This window comes from Corythoichthys intestinalis, chromosome 2 (assembly GCF_030265065.1).
Source record: "Corythoichthys intestinalis isolate RoL2023-P3 chromosome 2, ASM3026506v1, whole genome shotgun sequence".
Lineage (NCBI taxonomy): Eukaryota > Metazoa > Chordata > Actinopteri > Syngnathiformes > Syngnathidae > Corythoichthys > Corythoichthys intestinalis.
Genome location: NC_080396.1, coordinates 55,450,081 through 55,467,798, shown reverse-complemented (window position 1 = coordinate 55,467,798; position 17,718 = coordinate 55,450,081). Strand labels below are relative to the sequence as shown.

The window sequence follows — 17,718 nt, the reverse complement described above, 5'->3', positions numbered from 1 at the left end:
TCTGTATATATAAATACGTATTTTTCGTAGAACAATGCAGTTAGTTGATGGTGAAATCAAAATTTTTAACACGGAGAGTAATTTCATTTCACTGCTTTGAAACCAGCCTCCAGCCGCCATCTCATCTCGGTTTGACGCTGCGTTTCTTGTTAAAAACCATAGACGTCAATTGTCACGTGATGTGTATTACGCCACGTGACGAAATATCACATGCATGACTACGGAAGTTCATCGCCAGTGAAGCAAATTTTTGTGTCTGTTTAAGTTAATATATATATATACACACCAATAGAAATATATAAAGATATGATAAATGAAGAAATGGACGAATCTGATCAATTACTGGACGAAAAACTACTTGCTTTCATGGACCAGCTGGAATTACTGGAGGAAAAACGAGCTCGTCTCAATTCACTCATTGAGCAGGTAGCGACGCACTCAAAAGAAGGCTTGTTTATGGCGAATAATGTTAATTTCAGCGACAATATATTTATACAAAATACCATTTTGTGGTTAACAACATTCACCACGATCAGTGCCGTAGAGCCGTGAGTCAAAAAAAAAAAAAGCTAGTGATACCTCATCTCGTTTTATGAATCAGTAAGCTCATCTGAAAAAGTAGTCAGCAATAACATGATAGCGTACAGCTATTCATTTTAGCCTAATCAAAATATTGTGAACATCTTTATAAATTTAACAACATGGAAATGAGATGTGCGGAACATTTATACTTCAATCGGCTCGCGACCGCTGTCAGCCATTATAGTATTTTATACTATGAGGGGACTATGGTGATGGCGTCGTCATTTTGCCATTTTACGTCAGGCCCATTCAATAAACATTACAGTGAAAGGGATTTGTTCTTAGAAATAGGTGTAGATTGCTCAATTTTCAAAACCGATTTTCAAACCACACGGTTTATCATAGAAGTCATAGATGCAATAATTGTAATGCAAATTTGAGATTATAACATTTTCTCAAAATCCTGCTAAAATCATAGCCACGTGAATGTTGTTTATTATCAACCAATCCATCTGTAAAACCGTCAAGAATTCCAAAAACTAAGAGCATTTTTGACGAGATTACTCTCCTAATTTAGCTACAATAGAGCCCTGCCAGAAGAGTCCTCTAACGACCACATTGTACTGACATTGCACCGTATTATGGTTGCACAGCAAATGTAAATTGAACGGTTTTAAGACCCTGTGACTTAATTTGATTTTTACATGATGACAACGATGGAGTTACATATACTGTTTTTTTCAGTGTGCGAATTGTGAGGAACACGCTCAATGTGTGAGAGTTGAGAACCTTGACAAACAGTTTTATTAATGCTAAATCCTAAAGTGAGGTTATGTAATAAATGTGTTTGCACTCTTCATTTCATGTTTCCCGCAGGGATGGTTTTTTATTTCGAAGGCGCGATTTTCTATGGGAAATAAACAAGTGTCAACTCTTCAGTATGCAAGTGAGATGACACCACTAGTTTCTCTTCACATAAGGTCAGAAATAAAGCATGATCCAATATTGAAGCATTTTCTTCTACATACCCAATTCCAATGAAGTTGAGACATTGTGTACAACATATGACAGAAGGCAATAATTACTGAATCATATTCAACCTAGATTTAATAGAAATCGCTACAAACATTGGTGAAATGTAACAAAGTAAAAGGACTTCGTTGCTGTAGTAAATAAGAAGAATCACAAGCTTCTATTCACAGTTCAGTCAATTTTATTGTTTTTTTTTTTTTTTTTTTTTTTTCATTCTGCAGGTTTTAAATAAAATTGAGCAGTCAAGGAATTTTCTGGTTCTTTCAATATTGGCTCAAATCTCTATACTGTATGTTCCATTTTTGCTTTGGGAGGAAATACTTTTACTTTTTACTTGTAAATTACATTTTAAAGCAAGTACATTTCTACTTCAGTAAATTTTTCTTAGATACTTGTACTTAAGTATTTTTTTGCCCTTCTATCTGTACTTTTACTTAAGTAAAAAAAGAGTACTTCATCCAAAACTGGCTACAAAGACAAGATGTATAATCTTCAAACTGATAAACTTTGTTTTGAGCAAATAATCTTTTAGCTAAGAATTGTATGGCTGCAATACATGCCCAAATAAAGTGAGACAAGGTTATGTTTACCGTTAAATTATATCACTGTTTCTTTTAACAACATTCAATAGACGTTTGGGAACTAAGGACACTAAAGCCCATTTCAGACTTATATTCTGCTCAATTCCAGTGTAATGTGATGCCGAACTTACCCGTGTCATTGCTTTCAGACATGGGGAGATGTACAGGGAATTACCCAGGTAGGACACTTTCAGACTTGTGCCATGTTGGTGCCTTGTCGCCCTCTGTGCAGGGAGGGTGGGTGACAGGTTTTTAAATCCCAGACATTACATCTTTTTATGTACGCATCAGCAACAAAATTAACCACACATTTCCAAAGATGGACGATGGACTGTCTTTTCCTCAGCTATAAGATTCAGTAGCAATTTAATTTGGTTGTTTCCAGTTTAATTGCGATGTTTGTTTACCGCTTTTCGTCTTACTGCGAAGAAAGAGGAAATGACGATCTGCCTGGAATGATATATACTTCATCCGCCTTCGCGCGATGACCCAGGACTTAACCGACTGATTTCACACATTACGCCATTGTACTGGAACGCGACCCGGTTAATGTCAGTGTCAGTCGACCTGGGAAATTGCTTTCAGACATGAGGGCTTCCCGTTTAAATACCGAGACTGAACCGGAGTTCAGCGTATGTCTGAAAAGGGATTATTCACAATCAAATGATCAGCTAATCAAGTTCTGCAGGAGCCTGATAACGATCCTAATTATTTGATTGATTGTTGAAGCAAAGAGACATGGATAAGAGGCTGGATAGGTGCCCTCTAGGACCGGACTTGTGGGAACTGTGATGTAGAGATTCACCTGTTCAACAGCTCTGTGTCGCCATTGTCGGAGGTATTTTTCACTTCTTAAAGCTCCAGACATTTGCAATGGGAGACAGGTCTGGACTGAAGGCAGGCTAGTCTAATACCCACACTTTTTTACTACAAAGCCACATAGTTGTAACACGTGCAGAATGTGTTTTCACATTGTGTTGCTGAAATAAGCAGTGGCTACATCCAAACTACCACTTAAAACTGCACTAGGCCAAGCAAAAGCCACTTATCTCTAACACCCAGAAACGCTGTTTGCTGATGAAAAGTGTTAAAATTGTTCTGTGGTCAAACAAATCACAATTTGAAGTTCTTTATAGAAAACTGGGACGCCAGGTCAACCGGACTAAAGAGGACACAAACAGTCCAAGTTGTTATCAGCGCTCTGCTCAAAAGCAAGCCACTGTGATGGTATAGGGCTATGTTAGTGCCATTAGCATGGGTAACTTACGCATTGGCGACGGCGCCATTAATGCTGAAAGGTACAGGTTTTGGAGAAATATACGCTGCTATCCAAGCAAAGTCTTTTTTTATGGACGACCCTGAAAGCTTTAACAATTAGTGTCCTCAGTACCCAAATGTTTATTGCATGTTGTTTAAAGAAAGGGTTATATAACACAGTGGTAAACATAAACCTGTTCATTTTTTGGGCTCTTATAAAATTCTCAGCTAATGTAATTTATCAGTTTGATCATTAAAGTGTTTTGAATGAAATATCGGTTGCACATGATTAGCAAATTATTATTTTCAGTCTTTTTTCATGTTTATAACAACACCTTTCTTAATTGGAACTGGGGTTGTGCAATCAAAATGGGATGACGGTTATCATTTCCTTGAGTAATGATGTCCCCTCATGTGTATACAGAACACTTGATCATGGTAATGTTGAGTTCTGCACGGATGCACCCCAGCATAATAAAGAGTATGAGCACATGAAAACACCTGTTGAAGATATTGGCCCACAAACGGAAGGTCAGCTCATGGTCCTTTTTCAAAAGTGAAATAAACTGGAACAACCTTAAAATTGTTGTACAGGATTCACTTCATTTTGGATTTTGTTTTCTTCCTCTCAGGTGTCAAACAGAGAAGAAAAACAAGAAAAACCAACATTGAAAAGGAGGCAGTAGAAGAATTGAGCAGTAAAAAAATGCCTCAGGAGCTTCCAGCTTTAAAAAGTGAACACAGTCCTCAGAAAAATCCACTTCAATGGTTTGGTATTTTAGTACCACAATCCCTGAAACAAGCCCAGGCATCATTCAAGCAAGGTGCTCAAAGAGTTTGTTTTTTCAACAGCATGTTCAAATAGTAAAATAACACAACAAGCCACATGATTACTGTTAAAGTAGTATTTATTTGTGTAAATTAAGAATGTTAAAGTGATGGATATAGACTGAGAAACTATTCTTTGTCAGGATCGAGCTAAATTTTTGCACATGATCAAGATTACTCATCTGACTCCTAATGAAAACTTTGTTCTTTTTTCCCTGCTTTTTTACAGTCATTGAGCTGTCTGCTGAGATTGCAACACTTCAGGTGCTGATATCGAACACTAGAAAAGAGCTAAAGCAATGTTTTAAGGAAAAAGATGAAAAAAAGGCAGATGTTAAAGACTAATATTTGTGTTATTTCTGCTAGATTTATTAGCCAAGCATTTCTGTGAATGTGTTGTTGACATTGTTTATTAAATTATACGATTACTTTGGGCTGGAGGCTGGGTACACCCTGAACCAGTTGCTGGGCGATTGCAGGTTACAAACAGCCACTCACACCTACAGACACTTCAGAGCAGAGGTGGGCAAACCTGTGCTCAAGGGCCGCAGCGGGTCCTGGTCTTTGTTACAACTGATCCAGCACAGGGGCCTGGGGAAACAAGAAGCACCTCACTGCAATTAACTGATTGCACTTGTTAGACACCAGATGGGTGAAAAAGTGTCCTCTTGATTGGTTGCGACAAAAAAAACCCATCCCCTGCGGCCCTTGTGGAATAGTTTGCCCACCCCTGCTTTAGAGCATTCCTAAGTTGTATGGAAAATCCTTAACAATAATAAAGGCTTACATTTTGCAACAGCTTTGTTTATAGAATTCATCCAATCAACAGAGAAAATGGTGGTGGCTACTGAAACACATTTGTTGCAAAATGGTAAAGACAATATGCTTCATAACAACCGTGTGAGTTGGATACCGTGTACATGTTAGCATCACACCCATGTCTTTAATAACGGCACAGAGATGAAATTGTTCTGACAGATTTACAAATTCATACACATGTCGGAAATAACGCTGTATATTTTGCTGCCTAGTATTGTGCGAATGCAAAATGTCTGCTATTACCTCACACATTACATATCCTTCTTGTCTTTTGCAACAGTACAGTTGGGCTTCAGTAGCGTAATGTTTAAAAAATAATAATAAAAAAAAGTTCAAAATGAACCACAACCTCTGGCTCTCTCTATTGGCTAACTCAGAACCTACAGGCAACCATAAATTTGCAATTAATTAATCAGCCTTGTTGAAAAAATAATGAAATTGGACTCCAATGATGGATGCGTACACGTCACTAGAATATACTCACCAAATTTTATTTTTGATCTGACCACAAATAATTGTGGCAATTTTAGTTGGCGTCCCAAGAAGAACAAACACAAAGTAATTATTGTGACACCTGCCTCCAAACAAACAAAAATAAATCTTTGAAACAGTTATTACCTAATGAACAATAACTGCAAAAAAATCAGATGTCCATTACTCATATTTAAAATTTGAGTGATTTAAAAACATATATTCAGAGGCAGTTGTTTGGACAGCTATTCCAAAGCTCTTTTCTCATGTACATAGAAACAAATCCTGATGAAGGTTCTCATATTTTGTCTATGAAAGACATAACTCATCGGTAATGGCCTACATAGCGCCAACTGGAGATAGAATTCTGTGTTTTGCATGTACTTCCTGAACCGTACACATAATGCACGCACGCACTATCTGCGTCCGAACAGCAGACGGATGATCCCTCCTTTGCAAATCTAAAAAAAACTAGATGCCTAATGCACGCTGTGTGTAGTCGAATCGGCGTTAGAACAGTCAACCATTTTGTGTCAGTGCACTTGTATAAATTATCATCAATGAAGCGCATACTGTACTTTTGAACTTGCTATTTGCTCAATTTTCAACCTATTTGACTTTTCAGACAGCTTGGTTTCTCATAAACGTCAGAGAATCAGTAAAATAACTAGTTATAAATTAGTTTTTTTTTTTTTTTTTTTTTTTAGCATCCCATAACGTGGACCATAGCCACATCAGATGGGGTTTCCATAGAAGTAACAGATTGAATATTTTAGTGGAGAATCACTCCAAAAGAGCCCGTCGGAGAATTCCACTGCTTTAAGATGGCCGCCGTGTATTAATACCGAGTACTCCCGACCTTCGTAATCTAGTTCTTCAGATACGTGATGTCTATGGTTACCTCACTCTAGACTAGAGGTCCTTGTGATATCCTCATGCCGTCGTATGATTTTGGTTTCCGGTTGTGTAAACAACAAATCTTCTGCACGTGTCTGTTTTTTAAATTATTATTTTTTTTGGACCCCCTATTCTGCGTGACCGAGTGGGAAGGAAGTAAACACGCCGGCCTGTGCCCATGAAAGCCAGCGAGGAAGGACCGCTAACTCGCTCTCATCATCATCATCATCATCATCACAACCATCATCATATTCATCAGTGTTCGATCTGAACTTAATTTTGGATCGAGTGAAGATTAGGGAGTGTGTGCGCTCATGGCGTCTGTTTCAAAGGTGTCTATTTTGGATTACTTTAATATTGTGTTCGAGGGGGAGAATGGCAAAATCGAATCCAACTGCAAGGCGTGCGGCACCAGGATCCAGGCAAAGCGCAGTGTCACGTCCAATTTCGTCACGCATCTTAAGGTAGCCCCCCAACGCGATGCGAATGTTTAATTAGCATGTTGTATGTGGGTCATCCCACAACCGAAATACATTTTCGCCACCACCCCCAGGGGCGTAGCCATCATTTAGCGGGGGTTGGGTCAATTGCTTAAGGGTAAGACAACTTTTATGAGCTGAATTTGTCATCCTCTCACATTCAAATGCTCCGCAATAGTCATCAAGAAACCGAAATTACTTACCAAACGTTTATTACACCGCAGTTGATTTACAGTATAACTAAAGACATGAAAGTGTATAGTGCCAATGTTCAATAGAAAAATCACAACAATCCAGGGAAATCATTCTTGCCTGTAAGATTCTTGGGCACAAATGGAAAAAGTTTTCTTTCAAACAAAAAATTGATTACATTTTATTATTACAGTGGGCAAGTGGTTTGCATGTCTGCCTCACAGTTCTGAGATCAGGGGTTCAATCCCAGGCTCTGGCCTTCCTGTGGGGAGTTTACATGTTCTTCCTGTGTGTACATGCGTGGGTTTCCTCCCACATCCCCAAAACATGCAAAGTAGGGTGGTTGAACACTAAAATGTCCATAGGTATGAATGTGTGTGTGGATTGTTGTTCATCTCCTTATGTCCTGTAATTGGCTGGAAACCAGAGTGTACCCTGTTTACTGCCCATAGTTAGCCAAAATAGGCTCTGCCACCCTCGTGAGGATAAGCGGCTCAGAAGATGAGTTAATTCATCATTATTTTATGTCGCCATGCTCTGATTTCAGCATCTTAAATGTAGAGTTTTTTATTTCTTCAGTCAAACTGCCTTTGTGTTCAATACATTCATGCACATCAGTTCTGATTTTGGAAATCTTTCAAACATGACCCCAGTCAGACTTAAATTTTGAGTGACTATAGTAGTGAATAGGAGTGGGAACCTCTTTGTACCTCATGATACGATACGATTTGAGATACAAAGCTCACGATAACGATGATCTGATGATATGGTGATACAACGATTATCGATACGTTGCTCAGGAAATCATTCTAGGATATTCTACAAACAACTAATAAACAGAAAAACAATCTTCTGCTGTGAATTGGAATGAGTTTATCACTAGTAAGTGTCCAATCCATTTGAACTGGGAGGGTGTTCATTCGCTGCCATCCCTCCCAGTTCAAACAGATTGAACATCTATGGCCATCAGTGGCAGCCAACGCCAGGCAATGAGGTAATTTTGGGCCGTTTAAGGTCATTTACCTGTTGATTTTCAGTTACTTCCTATTGATTTTGGGGTATTTTATGGGTCACTTCCTGTTCTGTAACTCAAAATAAACAGGAAGTGACCTATTTACAGGTCACTTGCTGTTCATTTTAGTGCATTTACAGGTCATTTCCTGTTGAGCTTGAGTCACTACCTATTCATTTGGGTATTTTACGGGTCACTTCCTGTTCTGTAACTCAAAATAAACAGGAAATTACCCATAAAATACTCAAATGAATAGGCAGTGACTCAAACTCAACAGGAAATGACCAGTAAATGTCCTAAAATGAACAGCAAGTGACCTGTAAATGCCCTGAAAATTGGACAGAATGACTCTGAATGCTCTGATTTCGAATGAACGAACGTTCCCAGTCTAAATGGAATGGGGCGTCGAGCACCGTCAATGCAACAAAGAGTTAACTGAGACACCGTTATAATGGAAGATTGTGATAGCAACTTGTTGGTTCCTTTTTATTTTTTTATTTTTTTGACATTGGCACCTTTTTAAAACCATATCTCAATTCTTGGCAGGAGCATATCGATAACCTTTTGGGAAACAAAGTATCACACTATCACCATTTCGATATGTTGTCACACCCCTAATACTGAAATATGCAGGCATGAAAATCTCTCACCTTTCGGCGAAATTCGCCGTTTTGAAGTCAAAAAGGGCGACCTACGTGAATTGCGTAGATCCGAGGAGAAATTCTTTTTGGGAGGAGGGGGGAGGTCGGGAGGTTTTATTAAATTATTATTATTACTATCATCATGTGATTAACTTAGTACGTAAACTGATCGGTTCTTTAAAAAAGTGACACGGACAGTCAGCAAATCCTTCTAGATGCTTCGCTGACGAGAACCAATCATCGGCCCAAGCTGCGGGCCATTATTCCAAACGCGCGCACTCCTTACGTGAAACAAGGAGTGCTCGGCGAGCCTTTGGTTGCATTGCAAAGCTGCGAAAACAAAAAAGCAGGCCTTATCCACACCGGGGCAGACCAGAGCGCAGCATACACACTTGCCTGTATTTGATAGCAGATTGAATTTGGTGAGTAATGGTTTTAATCGTTTTCACATTTTGTGATATAAAAAAGTTAATGCCATTCGTTGCAGCTTGCGTTGAACAATGCCAGAGCTAGCCAAATCTCCCATGAAAAAAAATAGCTCCCGTTAAATTGGCGTCAAGCTTGTGTATTTAGCGGTAATATAAACGAAGAAACACACTGTTGAGTCAAATTAAGCGGCATGCTCTCGGATTGAGGGGTCGCCTCGCATCGCATCGCTCCCGTCGTCCGCCTTAGACGCGTTATTTTCGGCTGGGACTTGAGCTGACGGCCGGTGTCGGCACAACACCGGCCCGACGAGTGGTGGGAATGACTCTTGCTTCTTAAAGCTTTTCAGAAATACAGGGATCCCTGGTTTTTCGCGGTTAATGGGGACCAGAACCCGCCGCAATAAGTGAAAACCGCGAAGTAGCGCCCCCCCCCCCCCCCAAAATTTTTGGGGTGTGTGTTCAATGTATTTATTCAGATTTTACATTGGAAAAAAGATACATATATATATATATAAGACATGTTTTTTCACTTTTTTCACCAAAGTATCATTTATAAATGGTTTTCAAGCACTTGAAAATGTAAAAATTATGATAAGTTTAAACATGTTACTGCCCCACCGAATTATTTTTAAACAAGAATAAAGTAGTAAGAAAATGCTTGGCTTTATTAAATGCTTCATACTGAGTCTACTCAAACCCTCTCAGGCTTTGTTAAACGGTGATTGACACATGTGCAAAGTTTTTCTTTTTATATATATTTTTTGTTTGAAGCAACTTATTTGATTGAATAATAAAAACACAAATGTCCTAGCCAAAATGTGGCCCAAACGCAAAACAACATTACTTCAATGGAAAAAAAATTTTCAATCAAGAAAAATAGTTTTCAAATGCTTTTTTTGTCTCAAATTTATTTTGCAATCAAAAACATTTTTTTTTATTGAAGTGACTTTTGGGATTAAAAGTATAACTGTATTTTGATTGGAACAACTTTGTTTTTGATAGAAGTAACTTTGTTTTTTGATTGAATAATAAAAACACAAATCTACCTCCATCGTTATTGAGAGAGAAAGAAATTAAGAAAGCTTTAAAACTAAAAGCCACCGGGGAGTGTTTTTTTAAAATATTTATATTTCATTACATAGACATGCCTCGTAGGGAAAGGAGATTGAGGGATAAAAAAAGGAGTTGGATGAGGCTGCTAAAGGCAGCGGATACCTCATCAGCTGGGTGAATAGCAGACCTGGTAAGAACAGGTTTGCAAGGATAGTCGGGTATTAAATACAATTATAAACACATTACAATGTTATTTTTCTATAAGATTTTATGTCATTGTTTTATTAATCATTAGGTGCTAGAGTTGTTAAGTATGGATAATAATGAAATAATAGTTTTGAGAAAACTGCTGTTGGTGGCTCAGTGACCATGTGATGTGGTTTGTTCTCAGATGAACAAGTTGAGGAAGGAAGTTTTAATGCAGAGGTTGAAGGAAGAAAAGAGCTAGACTGACTGAGTCACAGCCAGAAAGTGTGGATGACAGTTTTGATTTCTATTCACTGTTGCCCCCTCCCAATTAAAGTATGTCACAGTCGCAGCCAATTATTATCTAAAGCTGGTTAAAATTGAAGTTATGTTGTTTTAAGGTGTATTAAATACTTGTTCATGTGCCCCTTTTGATCTACAAGCACCCGCCCCTCCACCGGCCTCTGCACGGCCCTTCTGAAACACAGTGTGGGTCGAGAGAGCTCAATATTTTGTTGGGGTGTACAGTGTCCTGGAACATATTTCCTCCACACCCTTTTCACCTTTTTAACCCCTGACCCATTTTCATGCCTGAATATGAAAATCTTTTGAAGCCAACAAAAACCTCACTTTTTCCAATGTGTTGTGGGGTCAGCAGTCTGAGCAGGGAATCCTACATCTATAAACCCTACTCACATGACGTCACAACCACGCCTCCGCGCCATATTGTCCGTCTACTCGTCGTGTTGACGCATTACCGCTACGTAAATTCCTCCTATTATGGCGTGTTTTTCTGCTCGTTAACATTAATAATAAAAATGGTGAAGGCGTGTGTGGCGGTTGGTTGCAATAACAGAGAAGATAGACGGAGAGACTTGAAGTTCTACCGTATTCCGAGAGACCCGGCGAGGAGAGCGAGATGGACTGCTGCAATTCGACGAGAAAACTGGGCACCAAACGATCCCCACAAATTATGTAGTAGTCATTTTATATCTGGTAAGATGCATTTAATATATATTTAGAGGGTATTGGGCTGGCAAACACAATTAAGATCATTGCGAGGCTAATCGCTGACAACATACAGTTTCAAATTCAAGATGCTTATTTCTTCCACCATCATTACATTTTGAATAATATTTAGCTGGTACCAAGTGAAAGAAGCTGGCCTCGTCTACGGATCATCAGTTAAACAGGTGTGTCCAAACCTTTTGCAAAGGGGGCCAATTTTGGTTTGGTAAAAATGCGGGGGGCTACCTTGGCTGATTTACATAGAACAATATATTTAAACAAATTTTAGCAAGCCCTTCTGTGTGTCACATTTGCTTTATTATTTTTTTTAATTCATAATTTCAACAGTCTCGTCTTTGTGGCGTTCTCTTTCGACACTCGGGCTCTTGCGAAATACTGCTGCTGTGAAATTAAACTAGCTTCAAGTTGCTATAATTTCTCGCTGCGTATCTTCCCTGTAATGTCGTACATGTCAGCGTATCTTGTTCGGTAATATCATTATCGCGTCACATCAAAGTCTTTGAAAACAGCGACTGTCTCTATGCAAATGAGGCAGACAGTTGTTGCGTGTTTTATTGAAGAAATAATCCAATATCCACCTATCCTTGAAGCGTCGGCCATCGCAGTCAACTTTTTTTTTTATTGATTGTCGCCATTTTAGAAAATTGGAAGTAAAGGGTCACACGGGGTAATGTTGCTTAGAGTGCTGCTCTTAAAGTTTTCATACTTTCGTGAGAATAGGCTGATTTTGTGTGGACAAGATAGTTGTAGATATCAGGGTAGCAGATGTCAGGCAGAGAGGGCGAAGACAGCGGGTCGAAAAATATCGATTTAGGTATCAAATATGGATCTGGCGAATGGATAGACTGAAGCTTTTACACATAACGCCTTTTATGCAACGCATCCAATGAGTTTACAGCATCTGAAAGCACCGGTGCTTCCATGAATTGCACTATAAATTGCATGACAAATTGAAACCATTGAGAATACGGACAAACAAAGACGGACAATATGGCGCCCAGATACAGCGACACGTCATTCTGTGACGTTGGTGAGTAGGGTCTATAGTTAATAAACCAAATAAGTGTTCTAACGTTGGGGTCCAGAAAAATGTACATGAAATATGTGTTGAGTTAACTGATATAGTTTTAAATCCATTAAGTTGAAAAAATGATCCACATATTAAAATGAACTTTCAGCATTAAACAATTTATTGCTTTAGCTTTATGAATCCTGGATAAGTTGCTAGGTCAGTTTTTCAAAGTTGTAAATTGTCGTTCAATACTCTAATAACCCATGTGTTGTACTACAGTTTTTGGACAATAACATTGTCTCATCCAGCGCAAGCACCAGGCCATGTATGATGACTTTGTCAAAAGAAAGGACATGAAGAGAGAAGGGTACCCCTCTGCACCCATGCACACTTTGACGGCGAACGGAATGAATGCTCGTTACACTCTCCCAATAGCAGTGGGAACGGGAGGAGGTGCTGGAGGCATGGGAGCCCTGGAGGGAGGAGGAGGAGTTAGCAAGTTTCACAAGCACGATCCACGTCAGGTGGGTGACCACACCTTGAGTTGTCAACACATATGGAACCTGAACCTTGCCATTAAAATAATAATTGACCTTTTCCTGCATGATTATCACCACAGGTTCTGATAAGTGAGGCGATCGCGAAGATGATTGTTCACGATCTGCAGCCAGTTTCCATGGTGGAAAACCTTGGCTTTAGAGTGCTTCTTCAGATCCTGGAGCCACGCTATACCCCGGATTCTCGGCACTACATCCAGAACCAGCTCCTCCCAGCCTATACATACCAGGCTCAGCTGTCTATTCGTCAGGCCCTGGCTTCAGCTCATGCATTTAGTCTCAGCCTGGATGTCTGGAGGGCCTCATCCACACCCACATTAGGGTAAGAAGAAACAAAAACAGACAAAATCAGTTCTAGCATAGGGATTATTCTATATTACAGAATGTTTATTACTTTTTCTATAGTTACCTTGGTGTCACCTGCCACTTTCTGTCTTTGGAGTGGCAGATGCGCTCTGCTCTCCTGGCCTGCCTTCCCCTGACTGGAAATCGGGTTCTTTCAGATTTTGATGAAGTGTGTCACCTTCATGGCGTGTCTGGAAGAGCCTTCCGTGTGGTTGCTGACCCACACCTGGCCACGACCTCTGTGAAGTCTTGCTTTCTACCCGGTTTCTGTCACGAGGCGGGTGATGAGGACAATGCCGGAAGCCATGAAGATGTGGATGGGGGCATGAGGAATGGTCACGTGGCAGAGGAAGTTTGGGAAGACTCATGGGAGCAGGGTCTTGGTGTTGGTCGCGTGGATTGCTTCTCTCGCTCGCTTAGCCATTGTGTCAGAGAGGGGTTGCATTCTTGTACGCAGCTTGCTTCTGCCCTGGCCAAAGCAGGCCGGTTCTACAGCTACATCACAACGGTGGTTCCATCAGAGAAATTGAGTCAGGTGTTTGATAGTCCTGGCATGGTGATTGGGGGCCAAGACAGCACTTCACCACTGGTTCGAGACTGGGCTGCCCAACTTAAGGTATGTAGGATATAAATAACTGTCCATGGATCTTCATGAAAAACCCAAGGATATTTTTGCCATTTCCAATCCGGAACTTGGGAATTCATTATAAATGGCATTGTTTAGACAAGATGGCTTAAATAGGTTAGGCAAAAGAGGACACAGTAATTTTTAGAGTGTCTTCCTCGACATTACAGTTTGCGACCAGGTGCGGGCCACCAGTCCAGTGCTAATTGTGACATTTACATTTTAAAATGATTATTTATTCAATAATTCTGGTAAGCACCATGTTGTATTACTGGTGACATGTTATGGGCCACTGCGCTACTCATACAGTGACCCCTGCTGTAGAAATTCTAGTACGAATAAGGCCAAATAAAAGTGTCCTAAAGCAAGACACATAAACCCCGAACTGCACCTGTACTACTTTGTTAAGATGTTCAGTGCAGGACAATCAGTGGCTACATTCAACTGATGCAGGGTTCCTAAGGATCCCTGAAAAGTCTTTAAAAGCCATTGAATTCCTTTTTTTTTTTTTTCCGTATAAAGATAAGACCATAATTGCCATCAAAATGTCCTGAATACAATTTAACAAATTTTCAAAAATGTGTATGATGACTTATTTAATCAAACACCCTTTATCAAAACTCGCCCCATCTAGATGGCGCCAATCTCTTTGGTTCTCGTGACATTTCAGGCATATCACGCATGTAACTAAACAATGGTGCTGTAAAAACGATAAAATTCAATTCAGTGAGAATCTTGACTTAGCAGATCTTTTTAAATATTTTTTTCTTTTGTGGTAAGAATGAAACATATGATTGAGGGATCACTTCCTGATTCTCTGTGTTGTTTAATATGGTTCCAATTCCGGATGTCGTGTTGGTTGAGCGTGACTTTTAGCAACTTTGTTTTCCAATTTTGGTTTGTTGTCGAGTTGGTCTTAAAGTCATATGGCATTAAAAAGTTAACTGACCTTGGGCTGTAGGAACCCTTTGATGTTGAATGATAATAATGTACGATTTTTGAGGAAGAATAACATCATATAAATATATGTTCTGTTGCTTTACTTACTTGGTAACCAGTACAGAATATCTTGAGCTAATGGAGTTAAATGCAGTATTGGGAAGTTGTTTAACAGTGGATCTGTGTTCTGATTAGGTCCTTCGTCGGCTGTTGGACTCTGTGGAAGTCTTGGAGGAGATGAGTGGTCCTGGAGAAGTGTTGCTTGGTGGTCCAGAGACTGCACTGCTAAGGGAGTTAACTGACACTTTAGAGCCCTTCATGGAAGCTTGGGACATGGTGTGTGGGGAACGACATACAGACACACAGACAGACAAACATGTGTCCATCAGTCTGGCGCTCCCATGTGTTTTGGGCCTACGCAAGCACCTCTCTGAGACTTCAACCCCACATTGCCCCTCTCTCCTGGCAAGCCTCAGCCAGGCCGCAGAGCAGCGACTCACTCCCATTCTGGAGGACCCTCTTTATATCACCGCCACCACCCTTGACCCACAGTTCAAGCTCACATGGAGCAGTGACCCTGAGTGGCACAGACAGGTCCTTCTGGAAGAATTATCCAAACATTCCGCAGACTCCAACACAGAACGACTTCCTCATTCCCACACTTCTCCAACCCCGGCGTCATCGCCCGTGTCCTCACTGGCTCGGCCCTGTAAGCTCTTTTCATTCATCAAACAAAGACCAATGACACAGGCTAAAAGCCTGGAGCAGGAGCTGACGATCTACTTGCGAGAAGAACCCACAGATGAAGAAGCTTTGCATTACTGGCGACGTAAAGCAATTGACTTTCCACTTCTTGCCCAGGTGGCCAAGAGAGCGTTGACCATACCTGCTTGCAGCACGTTGGTAGAAAGCATCTTTAGCAAGGCCGAGCGCTGTCTTGTGCCTGCAGTTGGACATTTCTTGCCAAAGAACTTGGAGACACTCATCTACCTCAAAGCCAATTACAGACTATTATGGACGTAGTCCAGCTGTTTGCTGCGTTACACAAAATATCAGACCATGCGCTAAGGAATAAAGGGAACTACTTTTTATTTTACCTGACTTTGACTCTACCTAAAAGTACCAATACTGCCCCTAAGACAATTAACCTACTAACAAACAAAACACATTTTGTTGCTGTTATATACAGTATTAAAATTGCTTATGTATTTGATTTTTTTTTTAACATGCCTATTGTATATGACAATGCATCGCCCACTAACGTCAATATTTTCCTTCTCTGTGTGTGCCTCATCAATAGCACTTAATAAATTACCTTCAATTCCACAATAACATTTACAATTTTTAGGAATCATTTTATTATAGTACCAACCATCTTTTTAACTGATTTCCATTTGTCAATGAATAATGACAAAATACAGGAATGTGCAGGATGATGACAGTATTGTAGATATCTGGGAGTGTCAATGGTATGAGGAAGTGAGGTTAGTTGGTCTGTTATAATGTGTGTGTCCTTGAAAGTTTTAAGGTGTCATAGGCACATTGTTTTAATGTGCTGTGTGTTTTTGTATGTATGGTGTTGTTGGTGCCAGGGTGCCAGGCAAAGATGGGTAGAGTAGCCAAAAAATTAACTCAAGTAAGAGGAGCGTTACTTTTAAATAATATTACTCAGGTAAAAGTAAAAGTAGTCATCCAAAATTCTCTCCAGCACAAGTAAAAAATATTCGTTGAAAAGAATACTCAAGTAATGAGTAACATTGTGAGTATCTGTTTACAATGTGTGATTAAAAAAAAAAAAAAAAAAAGGTATATTATTTTCTCACCACAACTTTATCGATATGAACTCATTATTAGACAAAAATCATCGAATTTAGACAAGAACAACAATATGAAACGTCACCTGTCCAAAGAGAATGAGTGCCCTCAAGTGGAGAAAAAAACATTGTTAACTCTGATTGGTATAATTGAGTCATGTGGTTATTGTTTCGATGTCTCATTGGTGAAACTGACACGGCCACTGTCGGCATAGCGTAGTGGAGTAAGAGAAGTGTTTCTTCTCAAGTAAAAGTGAAAAAGTATTGTGTGGTAAACTACTGTAAGAACTACATTTTTCTCAAAAAGTTACGAAAGTAAATGTAACTGAGTTACTACCCACCTCTGGCCGTAGCGTCTGGAATCTGGTGTCAATGGTTCTAGTATGTAAGATATAGACTCCGGTGTAAAGGGCAGTAGGTTCTGCAGCGTAAGGCATCATCAATTCTTGTACGTAAGGTGTCTCAGGTTCCATTGCGTAAAGGTGTTGCTGTATGTAGATTATCTGTGTTCTGTGTTTTATATTGTTGCCATCCAGTATTCTTCTTAATACCAAACATGGCTCGCAATCTTGCACTCACTTTTCATCCGTGCTCCATTCTTTAACCCACCAAACTGTGACAGCTCAGCCATTTGTGTTTAGACCAGCCAGCTCCCTTTGGCAATTGCCTCTTAAGTAAATTACTTGGCAAAGAGTGAGGCAGAGTGATGGGAGGAAATTGTAAATGAACGCTCCTGCTCCCTCAACCTCATGCCAAGTGATTACATCTGCAGTGCAGGGAGCCTCATGCACATGCGGGTACAAAACCAATTCAACCCCCTTCCCTACTTGACGAACCACATTGATACAAAGGGAATTTCTGGATTGCATGTGCACATGCACACTAGACCACCCTGCATTCCCCCTTTGCTATTTATAACACAGAGGCATCATGTTTGTCCGGACTCCACTATTTAGAGGGGCTTAGGCTTAGGTGGCTTATTACTCAGGGCTGCAGGAC

The 17,718-nt window shown here is 39.9% G+C and overlaps 2 protein-coding genes across 6 annotated transcripts; both read left to right on the top strand.

Annotated features, from left to right (window-relative positions):
* The first annotated feature begins 203 nt into the window (after nucleotides 1–203).
* ccdc115 (coiled-coil domain containing 115) lies at nucleotides 204–5,381 on the top strand. 2 transcript variants are annotated; one of them, XM_057827994.1, is made up of 5 exons: nucleotides 204–426; nucleotides 1,399–1,502; nucleotides 3,817–3,923; nucleotides 4,025–4,216; nucleotides 4,450–5,381. In XM_057827994.1, the coding sequence occupies exons 1-5, from the start codon at nucleotides 307–309 to the stop codon at nucleotides 4,563–4,565; spliced, it is 639 nt and encodes a 212-aa protein (XP_057683977.1). In that variant the 5' UTR covers nucleotides 204–306; the 3' UTR covers nucleotides 4,566–5,381. The 2 variants fall into 2 exon arrangements, with proteins under 2 accessions (XP_057683977.1, XP_057683984.1); XM_057828001.1 differs by lacking the exon at nucleotides 1,399–1,502.
* A 941-nt stretch (nucleotides 5,382–6,322) lies between these two features.
* On the top strand, nucleotides 6,323–15,954 carry si:dkey-109j17.5 (zinc finger BED domain-containing protein 4). Of its 4 annotated transcripts, none has more exons than XM_057827058.1 (5): nucleotides 6,323–6,739; nucleotides 12,748–12,963; nucleotides 13,059–13,318; nucleotides 13,402–13,957; nucleotides 15,101–15,954. In XM_057827058.1, exons 1-5 carry the CDS (start codon nucleotides 6,722–6,724, stop codon nucleotides 15,926–15,928), a joined length of 1,878 nt encoding a protein of 625 aa, XP_057683041.1. In that variant the 5' UTR covers nucleotides 6,323–6,721; the 3' UTR covers nucleotides 15,929–15,954. The 4 variants fall into 4 exon arrangements, with proteins under 4 accessions (XP_057683041.1, XP_057683032.1, XP_057683058.1 ...); XM_057827049.1 differs by having other exon boundaries at nucleotides 6,325–6,871; XM_057827075.1 differs by lacking the exon at nucleotides 6,323–6,739 and adding an exon at nucleotides 8,360–9,153.
* Nucleotides 15,955–17,718: the final 1,764 nt, after the last annotated feature.

Bases quoted from the DNA above. Each gene is read 5' to 3' on its own strand.
- ccdc115 (XM_057827994.1), top strand. From the start codon at position 307: ATGATAAATGAAGAAATGGACGAATCTGATCAATTACTGGACGAAAAA. The intron at 3,924-4,024 runs GTCAGCTCATGG...TCTTCCTCTCAG, and splicing joins TATTGGCCCACAAACGGAAG to GTGTCAAACAGAGAAGAAAA. The intron at 4,217-4,449 runs GTGCTCAAAGAG...GCTTTTTTACAG, and splicing joins CCAGGCATCATTCAAGCAAG to TCATTGAGCTGTCTGCTGAG.
- si:dkey-109j17.5 (XM_057827049.1), top strand. From the start codon at position 6,722: ATGGCGTCTGTTTCAAAGGTGTCTATTTTGGATTACTTTAATATTGTG. The intron at 6,872-12,747 runs GTAGCCCCCCAA...TGTCTCATCCAG, and splicing joins ATTTCGTCACGCATCTTAAG to CGCAAGCACCAGGCCATGTA. The intron at 12,964-13,058 runs GTGGGTGACCAC...TTATCACCACAG, and splicing joins ACAAGCACGATCCACGTCAG to GTTCTGATAAGTGAGGCGAT.